This window comes from Lycorma delicatula, chromosome 9, assembly GCF_047948215.1.
Source record: "Lycorma delicatula isolate Av1 chromosome 9, ASM4794821v1, whole genome shotgun sequence".
NCBI classification, from domain to species: Eukaryota; Metazoa; Arthropoda; class Insecta; order Hemiptera; family Fulgoridae; genus Lycorma; species Lycorma delicatula.
The window spans coordinates 127,392,601-127,407,851 of NC_134463.1; the positions used below are offsets into that span (position 1 = coordinate 127,392,601).

The 15,251-nt window shown below is 32.6% G+C and overlaps 1 protein-coding gene across 5 annotated transcripts in view; it reads right to left on the minus strand.

The window, feature by feature from the left end:
* Positions 1-5,516: 5,516 nt before the first annotated feature.
* The window catches only part of LOC142330336 (sodium leak channel NALCN-like), a 33,550-nt gene continuing 23,815 nt past the window's right edge, over positions 5,517-15,251 (minus strand). For all 5 annotated transcript variants that reach the window (XR_012757765.1, XR_012757764.1, XR_012757763.1 and 2 more), the window contains one exon: positions 5,517-5,758. Coding sequence is in view for 1 of the 5 variants with exons in the window: in XM_075375563.1 (XP_075231678.1) it covers positions 5,725-5,758 (34 nt within the window). In the remaining 4 variants the exon portion in view is untranslated. The remainder of the gene's footprint in view (positions 5,759-15,251) is intronic.

Here is a 15,251-nt window from a genome sequence, read left to right on the forward strand (position 1 = left end):
TGTCCCCCCAATCGGCATATTACAGTTTTTTTCTGGGCATGGAGCTCTTTGAGATAAGTTGGCTGGATTTGGTTTGATTAATTCAGGCTTGTGTTCTAAGTGTAGAGCCATTAATGATGTGCATCATGTCTAATGTCTACCCCAGACACAAAGCTGAAAGCACCAAAGTAGCTAGAGAGCTTGCAATAATCAATTTTGGCTTTGATCTGAAAGTTAATTGGAAAACCGAAAAGTAATTGAACATAGTTACTGGCTTCCTTAGATTCTTAGACCTGCAAAGCACGGATGAGGGGATCTGATGCTGTTGTAAATGTATAGATAAAATAGCAACGCGGCTGGCTAGGGGTCCGCCTGGGTGCTTATTTCGCCAAGATAGGTGTTTTGGCATCGAATCCCGGTCGGCTGAGATATTCGCTGTTAGGAGGAGAACTCTCTAATAGAGCAGTAGTGTGGGAGATGTAGGCATTGACTTCGATTCCGAAAGAGGAATAAAGCAGAGAGAAATAGGGTATATTTTTTAGAGATAGATTAAATAAGATTTCTTGTTTTTTAAGTAAATCAAGAGCACTTGAGTAAATTGAATTGTAGGACAAAATTGTCGTTGTAATCAATACTTACTTTTCTTGGTATGAGGATAGTATTATTGGTCTTTAAAAGACTAAAGTACAGTCGCTGCAAGCTTGGAGTGGTGACGTAAAAACATGCTCCTCGCTATTAGTAATTCCCCTTAACAAATAATCGATCTATTTTTTTTTAACAAATGGTTTTATTTCATGTAAATTGGTATACACCAATTTACAGTCTGCTAATTCTGTACTGTACATTGTAGAGTGCATCAATGGATAATGAAATACTATCTATTACTACTTACACGGTAAATATTGCCATAGATGGTTATTACTGTAACTTTAATTACGGGATTCCTCATACTTACTTCCGTTTAATTCCTCAACTAGAACACTTTTCTCGCTCTTATCACTATCTTCAGTGTAATTGTCACTATTATCACTGTCCTATGTAAAGAGACAATGGAAGATTTTCAACAATGAGTTTCTGCTGCAGCAAATAACCTAATAGGGCTTCTTACCAAAGTTATCACCAAAATCTTCTAATGCCTAGATGTCTACAAAGAAACCAAAATAAAAATCTATAAAGAAAAAAATAAAGTGCGATAAAATGTACTGCTCGTTAAAACTATGAAATTATTATAGCAATGAAAATACCATAATAATTGAATCGTAAAAAAATAATCAGTTATCTCTTACTCAAATTTAATTACGTGTTATCTACAATCTGCAAAAGACAGTGTAACTTATTCAAAAGTACATTAAAATGATGCCATAAAATTAAACGTGTAAATACAATAACTCAATTATAATAATGATAATACTGTATAAAAATTAAATTTACAACAAATTTAACCTTAAAATCACTTAAGCGTAATGAGTAAGTTTTGATTTTTTAAAAATAATGTTAAAAGTTTATAGTCAACTGAATTGTTTGAAGCAATAAACACGATTAAAGAAGAACTTTTGTGGTAGTTTACTTCGTTTTTAACGCATCTTTATTCTCTGTCTAGGATAAGCAATATCCTTATAAAATTGATGCCATTAGGTGGAAATTACTTCCTTAACAGATATCTGGCAGATCATATTTCGCTGAATCGGTGCACCATTCTGAGTAATCTTTCTAGAGGTTCTGAAAATCAAAGTCGTCTATACTTTTTCCCAATCATATTTTCTGAACGTCATATCCTGAAATATTTATTTCTGGGTCAACATAGTCATACTTAAAGAAAACATTAATGAAATTTTTTTTTTGGTGAATCGGAATTAGTTATACCTTTTTCCGCGACTCTATGTCCGCTGTCGCTGGAAAACATCACTGGAGATACCTGTTAGTATTGTCAACTCTATAAAGTTATCGTGAATAAAATTTTGTAATTTTTAGATCTTTGAAACTTTTCTTGCCACTGACAAATGAGGATCCATTCTTTGTACATTTACTTGTATGTTTATCGATGCCCTTTTAAAAGCATCTGTTCTTTATCTAAACGAGACATTTGTCTACATTACATAGACATAACAAAAAAAATACATAAAAAACATTTACCACGTAATCCCTCTATTGTTCAGGTGCATACATATGAGGGCGGTTCAGAATGTTTGCGACCTAGGAAAAAAACAAAATTTCTTACCAAATTTTTTTTATTTTTCAACATAGTCACCTTTTAAAGTAATAAACTTAGTCCATCGTTTTTCCAGCTTATTTATTCCTTCATTAAAATACAATTTCTCAAGCTCTGCAAACTAGGCATTTGTCTCGGCTATGACTGTAATTTGAGGCAAATCTTCGCCCGCCAAGCCATTTCTTCAGATTCAGGAACGGGGAAATAATCACTCTGAGCTAAATGCGGTGCATGTGGAAGCAATTTAAAGCCCAGTTTGTGAATTTTAGCAGCAACAACAGAAGATGTGTGCGCAGGTTCATTGTCAAGTTAAAAAAGCACTTTTTTCTCGCCTAAATGTGAACGTTTGGTCTTTTAATGGCCTCCTTCAATCCCTTCAACAATGATGCATAATATTCTCCGATTTTTTTTTTTCCAAGTAGTCAATGACATTACACCATGAACATCCCAAAAAAACAGTGGCCACGACTTTCCCGCAGGTCTAATACTTTTTGCCTTCTTTGGAGCCTTCCATCGGTTTCGACCCGCTGTTTAGACTGTTGCTTTGTCTCAGGGCAGTAATAATGAATCCGCTTTTCATCAGCAGTAATGAAACATTGCAAAAATTCAGTCGAGTTACGGTTGAACATGTCCAAACACTGCTGAGAAATGTTCATTTGTCTGCGTTTCTGATCAACCGTTAAAAAACGCGGCACCCATTGTGCCGATAGCTATCTATATCCAAATGCTCGTGTAAGATGCGAGTACGGTCAAACTCTTGTATCTTCAACCGTCAATCTTTTAAATCCGCATTGTGGATTTTTGCAGTGCTTTCATCGGTCATGGTGGTTGCAAGGCAACCTACAACAGAGTATAAGAAGCTTTTAAGTATAGCCTACAAACATTCTAAGTACGAGGTAAGTTCTTACCTGAGATACATGCATTTTATACAGAATGTATAATTAATATGTAATGCATGACATAAAAACTACACTTACTTTTTTTTTTCTACAGCGCTATTAAGAAAAATAACTGTATTCAATTTTAATTCATTATAAAACGGGATAAAACATTCATAAAAAAAATTTGATGGAATTCTTATTACCTCTAATGAAAACCTCTATTTAACAAATTTTTCTTGGGATTCTCGATTTCATTATATAAAGATTTGACCATATATGACAGCCTAGCACAGTTATATGACAGCGTAGCACTCTTTGGGTAAAAAGAAAATAGAAAATTATGGTTATGATGGGAATGCTCAGACAGCTCAGTTTCCTGTAATTGTTTTATAAAAACAGAAACCAATCATAAAAACTGTAAAAACTTTTTGTTATACGCAAAAGTAAACAAAAGAAAAAAAAAATCAAAAAATTGACTGATACAGTTCCAAACATTTTTTAAATGTTGAAATATAATATACACAAATTTTAAAAGAGAATTAGCAGTGAAAAAAGTAATTTTATTGCTCCCTATGATTATACACGTGTTTAAATTATGCGGTTGTAATATGTGGTATTTAATAAATTCTATAATTCAAGCTTTGAGCCCTGTACTCTACCTTATCCTCCCAAACAGTATTTGAATGCGGGAGGTAATAGAGAGAGAGAACTAGTACAAACATTTCTGCGAGACCTACCTTAAAACTCTCAAAATTGTTGGCCAGATCAGTTGTAATCTAGATAGTTTGCAGCCACCCAACTGTTTGCACAAATGGAGAACCGACTGGAAAAATTATACAGCGAGTTAAACTTTAGCAGAAACATTGCAGAATTTAATAGATTCAAGTTGTAGCTGAGAAGTGGAACTCTGTTTCTTTAGAGATTGATGCTGGGACTTCTGAATGTTGTGTTGCTACCATTGGTTTGCAATGTAGGTGTTCAAATCGGGTTTTGAAAGGTAATATTGATTTACAACAAGTAAGAACAGCATGCGTGATTTTAATTGTTTGTGTTCATTTAATTAAGCAAAGATCTTTTAAAACCTAATTCGAACACTAGTGCCTTGTCTAGAAGCAGAGCTGGAACAATTTTTCCTGTACAAAAAGCGTGCAGTTCTAAAATCGTTTTCAATTCTTAAATTCAAAGATTTTCTTATAATACCCAAAAGCCATAAAACAATTCCAAATATATATAGGCAATAACCCGTGATGGTGGGGCAAAAACTTTTAATATTTCGAATTTGCAAAAGCTCTTAGCACGAAAGTCATAGAAATTCTTTTGGACCCTAAAATTTTTAGTAAATCTGATAAAATTTTATCGGACTTTATCAGAGTGCTTAGTAGACTCCAAAATATCATATTTCTGCAAGAGTGATCTTAGAGAAAAAATTGCGTTGCACCGTTGTATTTCACTCCAACGTTAAATATATATATTTCTAGCCAAATCTCCTTCCTTTGGAGAATATAAGCCTGAAGTATCTGAAGTTTTATGCAAAAGTGGATTGCCAACAAAAAATTAAATAAATAATTTTTTTTGTTGTTCATCTCCTTCTACAGCTGCAGGTGTCCCCAGGACATCCTTGTCCACATAGAGGTATTAAACAAAAGGTGCAGTAGGAATGGTTTTTTTTCTCGTCTATAAAGATTCAGTAATGCAGAATCACATCTAAGTCAAAAGAGAACAAAGCCACTGACTGGTAAATAACCCTAAAAAACTTTCACAATTTGGTAGGAAATCTGATTGATGAGAAAATAATAATACCTGATAATGACGCTTTCCAGATGAATCGCACAAGTGAAATTAATGCGCATCAGTTTTTAAGCCCTGAAATCAGGACAGCTAAAAAATCTATTCTTTGTATCTATCGGTACACAAAGGTATTGGTATATAGTCCCGCCTTAATTTTCTGTTGTAACACAATATATTTAATTGAGAAATATCTTGAAAATTTTTGTACAGCTTTCTAAGTAAAGAAAAAGTACAGGCGATGGTCCTAGTTCTTGCATCGAACAGATGTAACTTTAAAAATATTTTTATTAGGTTAGTTTCAATAATTATAGTAAAGATTAAGCGAGCATAATTTACTATACAACATAAATGCAATATACATTACAAGCATTATGTAAATTTCCATAGAAGAAAATAAATCATACATAGATAATATTCACCGCTTAATAACTTTATCATTATCATAACCTCTACAATATGTCACTGAAATAGTTTAAAATAAATATTTATTATTAACACAAGTCTGTCAATCTTGATATGAAAAATAAATTTTAACTTAAGATCGTATACATATTCTTTTCTGACAGAATCACTTCTACTTAAAAATATTAAATGTTTAAAATAGACAAGAAAAGTAAATGTGTGTGTTATATATATATATATATACAAACACAGGCAAAATCATTTAAAAAATTATATAATTATACTCAGACACCATCATGTAAAATTACATTCAAAATTGTTTTACACTTTCTGTCACTAAATGCATTATTCAAATTTACAATAAAAAACTTTGAACAAGAAAGTTTCATTAAAAATATCTATAATTATTGACTGCTTGGTGGTGCTAATACAGGTACTGTAGGTAAAGTTGAATTCTCCAGCAGATTAGCGGTTAACAATAATGGCATGCTTGATATTCCTGTAAATAAAACCGGTAAGTTAAAACTAATTCATGAACACAACATAAGTTATAATAAAAGTAGATACAGAACAATAGATGTATAAGTAAATAAAATAAATAATTATAGTGAATCGTACTAAATACTAAATTATACTACAAAATAAATAATTGTGTAAGAAACAACACACACACACACACATGCATATAATATTTATAACAAACAAATTATGTTTATCAAACTGATATTTGAATAACGGTACTTCTAGAACATTTGAATAACGGTACTTCTAGAACTAAAGTAAATAACTGTTTTCCAGTAAGTTTCCTTCAAATTTCTTGAAAAGTTATATTAAAATTTGTTAAGATATTTTAACAGCAACATATTTTTTTCCGTCAATATATTTCAGAAAAGTTTTAACGACTGAAGATTTAAGTTCTCCATTTATTTATTTATTTACAGCAGCCGCCTAAAATTAAGAATAGTTTACGACGGTCAACTTAGGTTAAGAGATGGCTCTAAGAAGAAACATGCGTGTATATAGAGCTATTTTTTCTGTTTTATGTTGGATATTATGAAAAATGCAGGAGATACAGTTCTGCGATCAGTTTTATTTGATTTTTGAGGTTAAAAGTCATACAAAACCATCCGGTTTAACACCAGAAAGTTTCAGTATGAACTCGTTTCACCAGGAAAACAGAAATACAGGAAAATCTTTCACTAGCTGTAACTCGATAACAAAATGTTTTTTAGATATATGTTTGTATCAACGTTCTCAAGTAGAGCTTATTTCAAACTACAGTATATATATTTTTTTGAAAGAAAGAAGATGACATGACATATTCCAAATATAAACTACACCTTCTTAAAGGTGAACCGATGACTTTCACAACAATATACTAGCAGCTTTAAAATGACAGTTTACTGATGGCAATTGTCAATTGCTAATTCAGGCAAGCTATCTTCACCTGTTTTTTCATACAGCATATAAAATTATGTTATACATAGCGTAATTTCATGATCCATTATAGTTAAGTGAAAGCAAACTTCTTAAGCGGTGCATCAGCTATTTCATCGGCTAAGATTCCTACGTAACTAGGCACCAAGAAACCGAGATATGGAACATGGTTACTGAAAACAGGGACATGTACATGAATGTCTCCAATTATTGCATGCTTGCACCGGTAAGACAAATACATAAAATCTGTATCTGAGAAAATATGCCATAAGGGAACATCTAAATGTAACTGCTGGTTAAATCCATCAATGTAAATCGCTTCACCTTATAAAGAAGTATCTTTATTGCAGAAATTCTGTAATAATATTACACGCTTATTGTCTGTTTTTCTTATAACTAATCACCTAAGTAAATATACTAATGAACAGTAAATGTAGCATGTAGTTTAATACTAAGGAAAGATAAAACAAACATTCCCCGAGCTTGAATAATCATAAAACTAAATTAAATGGGAATCTGTAGATTAAGACTGAAAATAAAAACAAAATCACACAGAAGATGCTAAGATTGTCCCTTTATGACGCGTGTAAATCATTATTGGTCAGACTCGACCAGAGAGGGAAAGGCTCACCATTCTTCATTAAAGTGCTTACTATTTGACTAGACAGGAATGATCCGGTAGCAAATCAAATAAAATTTTATGAATGGAGATCCAACATCCCAAGAATTGTACAGAGTAAACTACTAATCGAATTTAGACATTACAAAGATTCAGTAAAATTTAAGTACACATATTTCATCTCCACCCCAAAAGATGTTACAATAAATATTATGCTGTTACTTGTTAACCTATCAAAATGTTTTAAACACTGAATTTTGAGTTATCTTCCACGTTTAATTCAGGCCGTGCATTCATAAAGCAGGTCTAAATTTATATGGAGCGATACTGAGATTTTTTTGTTGATTTAGATTCTAAACAAAAAGACTTACACTCACTAATGTAATGTGTAATTGTAAGATATTAAATTTGTTGTGGTAGGCAGAGCTGGCAATTTATGCCAGTAGTGGAATGAGTCGGTCATATTAGCTAGTGCAGCAGAAGACAGTCGAGTAGTAACAATGGCTGAGGTTCGCTTATCGTTTGTTGAATGCAAGGCTGTACTGAAGTGGTACTAGAAGTACAAGAACATTCATGAGGTACAATGCCAGTGGCAGATAGAGTTTGGAACAAGGAATGCTACATGTGATGAATGATGACGACCCAGATCGAAGGATGGAGTACTGTGAATGGTTTCTGCTCATGGTTGGTGAGGATGAGGAATTTGCAGGGAAGTTTGTGTGGACTGATGAGGCGCAATTCAAAATTAACGGTACTGTGAACCATGTGGGCTCCTGAAAATCAGGAGCCCATATGGTTCAGGAGCGTCAGGATTAAGGAAAGGAACTCTTAGAAAAGGAAACTTTTCTAAGAGTGATGGCTGATTGGAGTTCCATTTTCTCAACTCAAAGCCACCAAGTGATAATAATTTTACCAGTTCGTCTATGAGTTGTTTTGCAGTGTCAATATCAGCAGAGCCAGTAACTATCAACATAGGTATGATTCGATAAAGCATGAGCAGCGAGAGGAAATTTGGATCCCTCATCAGTAACAAGTTGTTGAAGTACACGTTGGGCAAGATACGCTGAAGGTTTCAAACCGTAGGTTATGGTGTTTAATTAGAATTCTTTGACACGAGAAATAGAATCAGGACGCCAAAAAATATGTTGGAGCTTTCTGTCCTGAGGTAGGAGACGACCTACATGGAAGACATTCGTTGCAAATTGCATCAGTGAAGTGGAAGATTTAACAAAGGAATGCACCTGGCATCAAGTTTCATCAGCATCCAATCCTTCAGATATGGTGTCATGCGGAGTCACTCCTCAAGGTCTCATAAATAACGAGTTATGGTGGCACGGTCCGTCTTGGTTGATAGAAACCCCATCACAATGGCCGTCACTTACATTTGTGGCAACCTTAATTAGTGATATTCCTGAAATGCATCATACTGTAAGTTTTGTCGCATTCACCTCCTCAGATGACATTTTGAAGGAATCATCTTCTCTTCCACAAGTCCAGCGAAAAATTGCATATTGTCTTTGTTTTATAAAAAATTGTAAAGGTTCAAAGAATTCACAAAATTTTGGGCCACTCACTACTAAGGAATTAAAAACATCCTTAAACACTTGCATAAAATTAGCACAATGCGTCCGTCTGTTATTCCCAAGAACTCACGAATTTGGAAAGTGGGTGGGAATTAGCTACTAAATCAACTATACGTGACTTGCACTCATTGATAATGCTGGTCTTCTTAGAGTTGGAGGAAGGCTACAAAATTCCGAGCTTCCATTTCACAAATACATCAAATCATCTTACCACCGCGTCATCATCTTACGCGACTACTAATTGAGCAAGAGCATAAACGACTTATGCATGCTGGTTCACAGTTATTGATCAGCTCACTTCGATCCAACTATTGGATACCTTCGGCGAGAAGGATTATACATTCTAGATAAATGTACACATTGTTTTTGGTTATCAGCAAAACCACATAACCAGCTCATGGGAAGTCTACCTAGCAAGCGAGTTGTTCCTGCACGGCCCTTCCTTAACACGGGTGTGGACTTTGCTGGCCCATTCTTCATAAAATCTGGCACATGTCGCAGCAAAGGTCGCATTAAATGTTACGTTTCAGTATTTGTTTGCCTTATTACGCATGCCGTTCACTTAGAACTCGTAAGTAACTTAACTTCTGATGCTTTCCTAGCAGTTCTTCGTCGATTCATGCCACGCCAAGGAATCTGTGCAAATATCTATAGTGACAACAGCTCAAATTTCATCGGTACCTGTTAACAAGCTTTGTGAAAATTATACTATGCTGAAAAATAATAATACAGCCATTTTGGAGAATCTGTCAGTGGATTGTTGTCAATGGCATTTTAACCCTCCTAGCGCACACCATTTTGGCGGCATGTGCGAAAGTGCAGTCAAGGCAATGAAATACCATCTCCATCGCATTGCTGGTAATAATTGTCTAACTTTTGAAGAAATTATGACACTATATTGAGGATATGGAACAAAACAAATCAAATGTAATGATGGATTTGTATGTAATAAAAAGTAACCAAATTCAGGATGTTTTCCATTAGATATATTTTGAAATCTACAGAGGGGTCCAAAACTATGTCCTCACTGTTTGCTAGTCCGTATCTAATGACAAATCTGACAAAGTGACAATTTTTGGTACTAAGAGAGGCTTATGGTGTATGTTAGAAATGACCACCAGCAGCTTCTATACAACGCCCACGGTGCCAAACTGCACACCAAACTACAGCTGTTAGTGTAATGGTATAATGGCAGCAAATGACTATGACTTTTTCACATAGGTCATTGATTGTTGCAGATTTTTGTCAATACATGTCATTTTTGACGGTCCCATGTCATTTTTGACGGTCCCCCAGAGATAGAAATCCGGAAGTGAAAAATCAGGAGACCAAGGTGGGTATTCAACAGCATCTCAACCCATCCACCCACGTCCAGGTAGTTTCATTGAGGTACAACCTGACATCTTGATGGTAGTGAGGCGGGCCTCTGTCATGTTGCATGTAAAAAAGTTAATCACCATACAGATTTTGGATGGCAGGCAAAATCCTTGTCTGAAGCATATCAAGATACGCCCTACCAGTTACAGTACCCCAAACCACGCACTTAAAGACTACATTACATGTTGTGTATTTAATATTATGTTTTATATATTCAGATTTAGTTTTTAAATAATCTAAATCAGTTTCATTCAAAGCTTTGTCAATCTTGTCAGTTTTATAGATTTCATTAAGAACTGTATTAGCTTTGTTTTTTATATATCTTAATTGCGAAAAATGTAGTGATAAATTCAGTGTACTAATATTACGATCTCATGTTTTTAAAATCATTATAACATGATGAATTGCATTATGTTACAATATTAATTATATTATTGTATTATGTTATAACATTATGTTGCATAATATTGAATTTTCTTTAATCAATGTAAGATTACTAATCTTTAAGTTTTGCCAAAGTCCAATACTTTGGCAAACGAGCTATGTTTAATTTTTGTAATTTACCCAACATCAACCAATATACCCTTGTACATTAACATCTTAACATCTTGTACAAAATAAATAAGTTTGAAAATTACCTTTGAAAGTTTCAGAATGGAGTCCATTAAAATTTTTTAATCATTAATAGCTCCATAAATACTTTATACTTCCATGTACCAAGTACACCCAGGTTTGGAAAATTGGAAGTAGTAAAAAAAATTTGCTACTTTGCATTTTATTTACAAAATTAACATAGAAGATTGAATGTATAATAAGTAGTATTTGTTATTTCCTTTATGTTATTAAATCAGTCTATACTGGAAATATTTAATTAAAAACATAGAAATTATAATAGTTATTTACCTAATTCTGTAATCGGTGTTCTAGTTTCCATCATCCATAGAATTGCTATTATCTTCATAATCGGTGTTCAAAATATATCTCTTGAACAATTTTTTAATCAGCATACTTCTGACCAGGCCACAATAATCCACTCATAAATCTGTATTTAAGACGCTTTCTTAATTTTACCAAATGATGTCTCTTTTGTCATGTTGGACTTCCAGTGTGTGTATTGTTTAGGGAGATTTGTTTTTATAGTCTGTTTACATAGATATCTGGAGCTTGCAGATTAGATGATATTCCATCTGAAATGTTAACCATATCACACTAGCAATCAGTCTTTGCTTTACATCAATGGTTGTATGACGCCTAAAACTGTCCATTACAAGGAAGATTTTCATAATAAAGCTTTGATCAACACTCCCAGATGGATTTAATTCAGTTCAGTACTAATTCATTATTCATCTGTCCCTTTTCTTGGGCTTATATGAAAATATCTGCTGAAAAGTTTTTACTTTTTGGTAGAGATTTTCTTTTAAAAATTGTATGTGTATTTTGTATGTCCAAAATTGCATACTGTATTTTCTTTCATTTCAAAAGTATTCTTAACAGTTTTGTTTTTCGTAACCAACAGTTTATGTCTACACTGTTTGCATCTTCTACACTTTCAGTTATTGTTGTTGATGGTGTATTTCAAAAGTCACCGGTGTTGGATCACATTCTTAATTTGATTTAGGAAATAATTGTTCTTTTTGCATAAATTTATAATATATCTTTGAAATTCTGTCATTTGTTTTCACATGTTTCTGGTATCTGCTGTGCTATTATCATCCTTCTTCAAACAAAGAAACTGTGTCAGCAAAGAAATTGGTATACCCAGTTAAGACTCAAATCCATCCGTACTGATATTTATCCATCTGCGATTCCAGGGCTTTCATCCAACACATGTCTGTAGAAATCATGAATCTAAACTGTGGTACATACTTTATAATTGCAAATTTTTCTTCTATTTTTTTTATATTTCATTTTTTCCACCAAAATGATCTGTTATTTTTACTGGCTCTGAGACATTTATTTTCTTTCTTTCATCACTCACAAACTTAGCGCTTTACTGTATCAAATTTTCTGCCTGTTGTACAATTTCCATGCTCCTTTACGTAAATTTTCTGCAGCAGTGAATGAAAGCAGTCTCTTTTTCACTTATTCTATATTTTTGCTGTACGTGAAACTTTTATATACTGAGCATTATCACAGTGAAAACTAAACATAAAATGACTACAAAGTAATCGATAAAAATATACTTGGATGAAATAAAAATAGGCTGTGAGTGAGAAAAATACAAAGGACAGCTTCCAGTGATTTTGATGTTATGTTGTAGATATGTTATGTTGTCTTTTCTAATACTGATAATTACTCATAGCCAAGTTTTCTGTTTTATCTAAATGATTTTATTTCACTGGATGTAGGTTCATAGACAAAATGAAACAGTTTGTATTACATATCTGTAGGGATTGATTAACATACATATATAATCTGTGACATGTCACCTACCGTCCTTTAGGACCTGAGGCATTATGAGACAACAGAAATCAAATAAATAAGTTTATCAATATTCAAGCATATTAGACATGTCGTTCAAATTTGGCATATCAAGTGATAAGGATTTATTTTATTAAGAATGCTAATTTATTTTGTTTGAAAATGACAGAACAAAGGATTTGCATTAAATTTTATGATAAAAATGGAATAAAGTGCAATCGAGTAGTGAAAGTTTTAAAGAAGGCTTTTGGTGAGGATGATACTAAGTATTTATGATGTTGACACTAAGGATTTATGAGTAATACAATCAATTTTCAAGAAAGCCGTGTCTCAAGGCCTTAGGTTGAAAACAACAGAAAAGTTAGACATTCTAACACGTCTATAACCTATTTTACCAAGATAAATACATTCTGATCAATAATCACTATTAGAGAAGTTGCTGAAGTGGTGGGATTCTCTTATGGTTCATATGAAACCGTTTTGACTGACATTTTGGATATGAAATTAGTAGCAGCATAATTTGTTTCAAAACTGTTAAATTTTCAAAAAAAACCATCACAGAACAATTTTTAGCTGAAGATTCAGAATTCAAACATGTCATTACAGCTGATAGAATGTGGGTCATCTGTTATGACACTGAAATAAAGGTCTAATCATCCCGATAGAAATTTTCTTAAGAACTGTGGCCGAAAAAAAGCTTGCCAAAGTTTGATAAAATGTTAAGGTTCTCCGTACTTTTTTTTTCTATTACAGTGGCGTCATCCATTATGAATTCTTACCATAAGGTTATGCAGTGAATAAATATCATTACTTAGCAGTTTTACACCATTTACTATATAAATGGTGATCTGAAGAAAACACCACTAATGTGAGCAAACAATATTTGGATTTTGCGCCACAATAGCATTTCGGCTCACACTTGATTAATAATTCATCATGATTATTTAGTCAAAAACAACATCCTAATGATACCGCAGGCTTCATATTTTCCAGACATGACATCCTGTAACTTGTTCATGTTTCCACTGATGTGAGAACATTGAAGGAACAACAATTTAGATGATATATGAAATAAAGAAAACTTTGCTAAAAAAAGTGAACTTATGCTACACCTGAGAATTCACTTTCTAATAATTTTTTGAGGGAGGAATGGAAGAAACGCTGGCATATGTGTTCACATCTGTAGATACATTTGTTGATAAAAATGTTATTAATTTTGTGTTTAATATATGTGCAGATGTTTTGTGTCATTTTAATTTACAGGCTGAGATTTGTAGGTGCAAAATTTCTAATGTGTGAAAGGTGTAAGTAATTGTACCTTATGCTGACATGTTACCTAGCATTTTGATGTGCCCATTGTTTACTGTTATGTTATAAAATAAATAATCTCTAATGCGGTTGTAAAGTTGTATTATGGTGATAGATTTAAATATACATATAAACTGATCTGGTGGGTAAATTTATGTTTAATTTCTAAATTGTATATGAGATTATTATTGTACAATTTTTTTATTTCTTCTCTATTTTTAGAAACAACAGAACAGTCTGATACCAGGTTTAAGGGCAACAAATGAAATGTTAACATTACAAGATCATACAGAAGAAAAAGCTAAAGAGACAACTGTTGATCGTGAAAGTGAAGTAGATAATAAGGTAAGTTAATTGCTCATTAATTTCTGACTTACTATTTATAGATACTGCTCCAAAACTTCTTATTCCAAAATGTAAATTATTTAGCGTTTTTTTTTTCTTATTTGAACTTTTGGTTCTTATGAACTGTCATGCTATGAACTTATCTGATATGCTACATTTTAGCATCTCCAACATTCATTGACACTGATTTTTTATGATTTCACTTTATGTAAGAAAGTGATAAAAATAAAATGATGTAGTTTAATATATTTTATGAAGCAGTTACTGTAATACCAGTAAAATGATAATCGATCTTTCATATATTTGGCAACCAAGTATTCTAAAACCCTGAAAGGTGACGAACCTCCATAGATTTTTTTGAAATTGTTAACCAATACAGCTAAAATATGATTATGCCGAAAATGTGATGAAACCTGGGAATTTCATCTACAAACAACAAAGATATTTAGCCAAATGTCTTCATATTAAAATCATGAGATATATTAATTCAGTCAATATCCAACATTCCTTGAAATTTATAAGTTTTCCTAAACTTTTATTAGCTACAAATTATCTATGAACATTATAAATAAAAAATATTAGCAAAAAAATATGATTATGGCTTTCGGCGGAAAATACCCTGTAATATCGAAAATAGAATTTGATATTAAATTTGGTAAGAACGATATTTTAAATGTTCAAGGAAAAGTATATTTAAAATCTTAACAAAGATGTGCCGGTTTTTTTAAATCGGTTTTGATATATTTGTTGAATAATTCAACAAGGAAAAGAATAAGTCCTAAAGAAAAGATCCTGTAACTTGTATATAACTTCAGAGTGAGGTGTGGATGCCTTTTTAGAGAGAATAGAACAGAATTAAAATGTCAGAATGAGATTGCTACAAACTGTGAAAAAATTGTCCA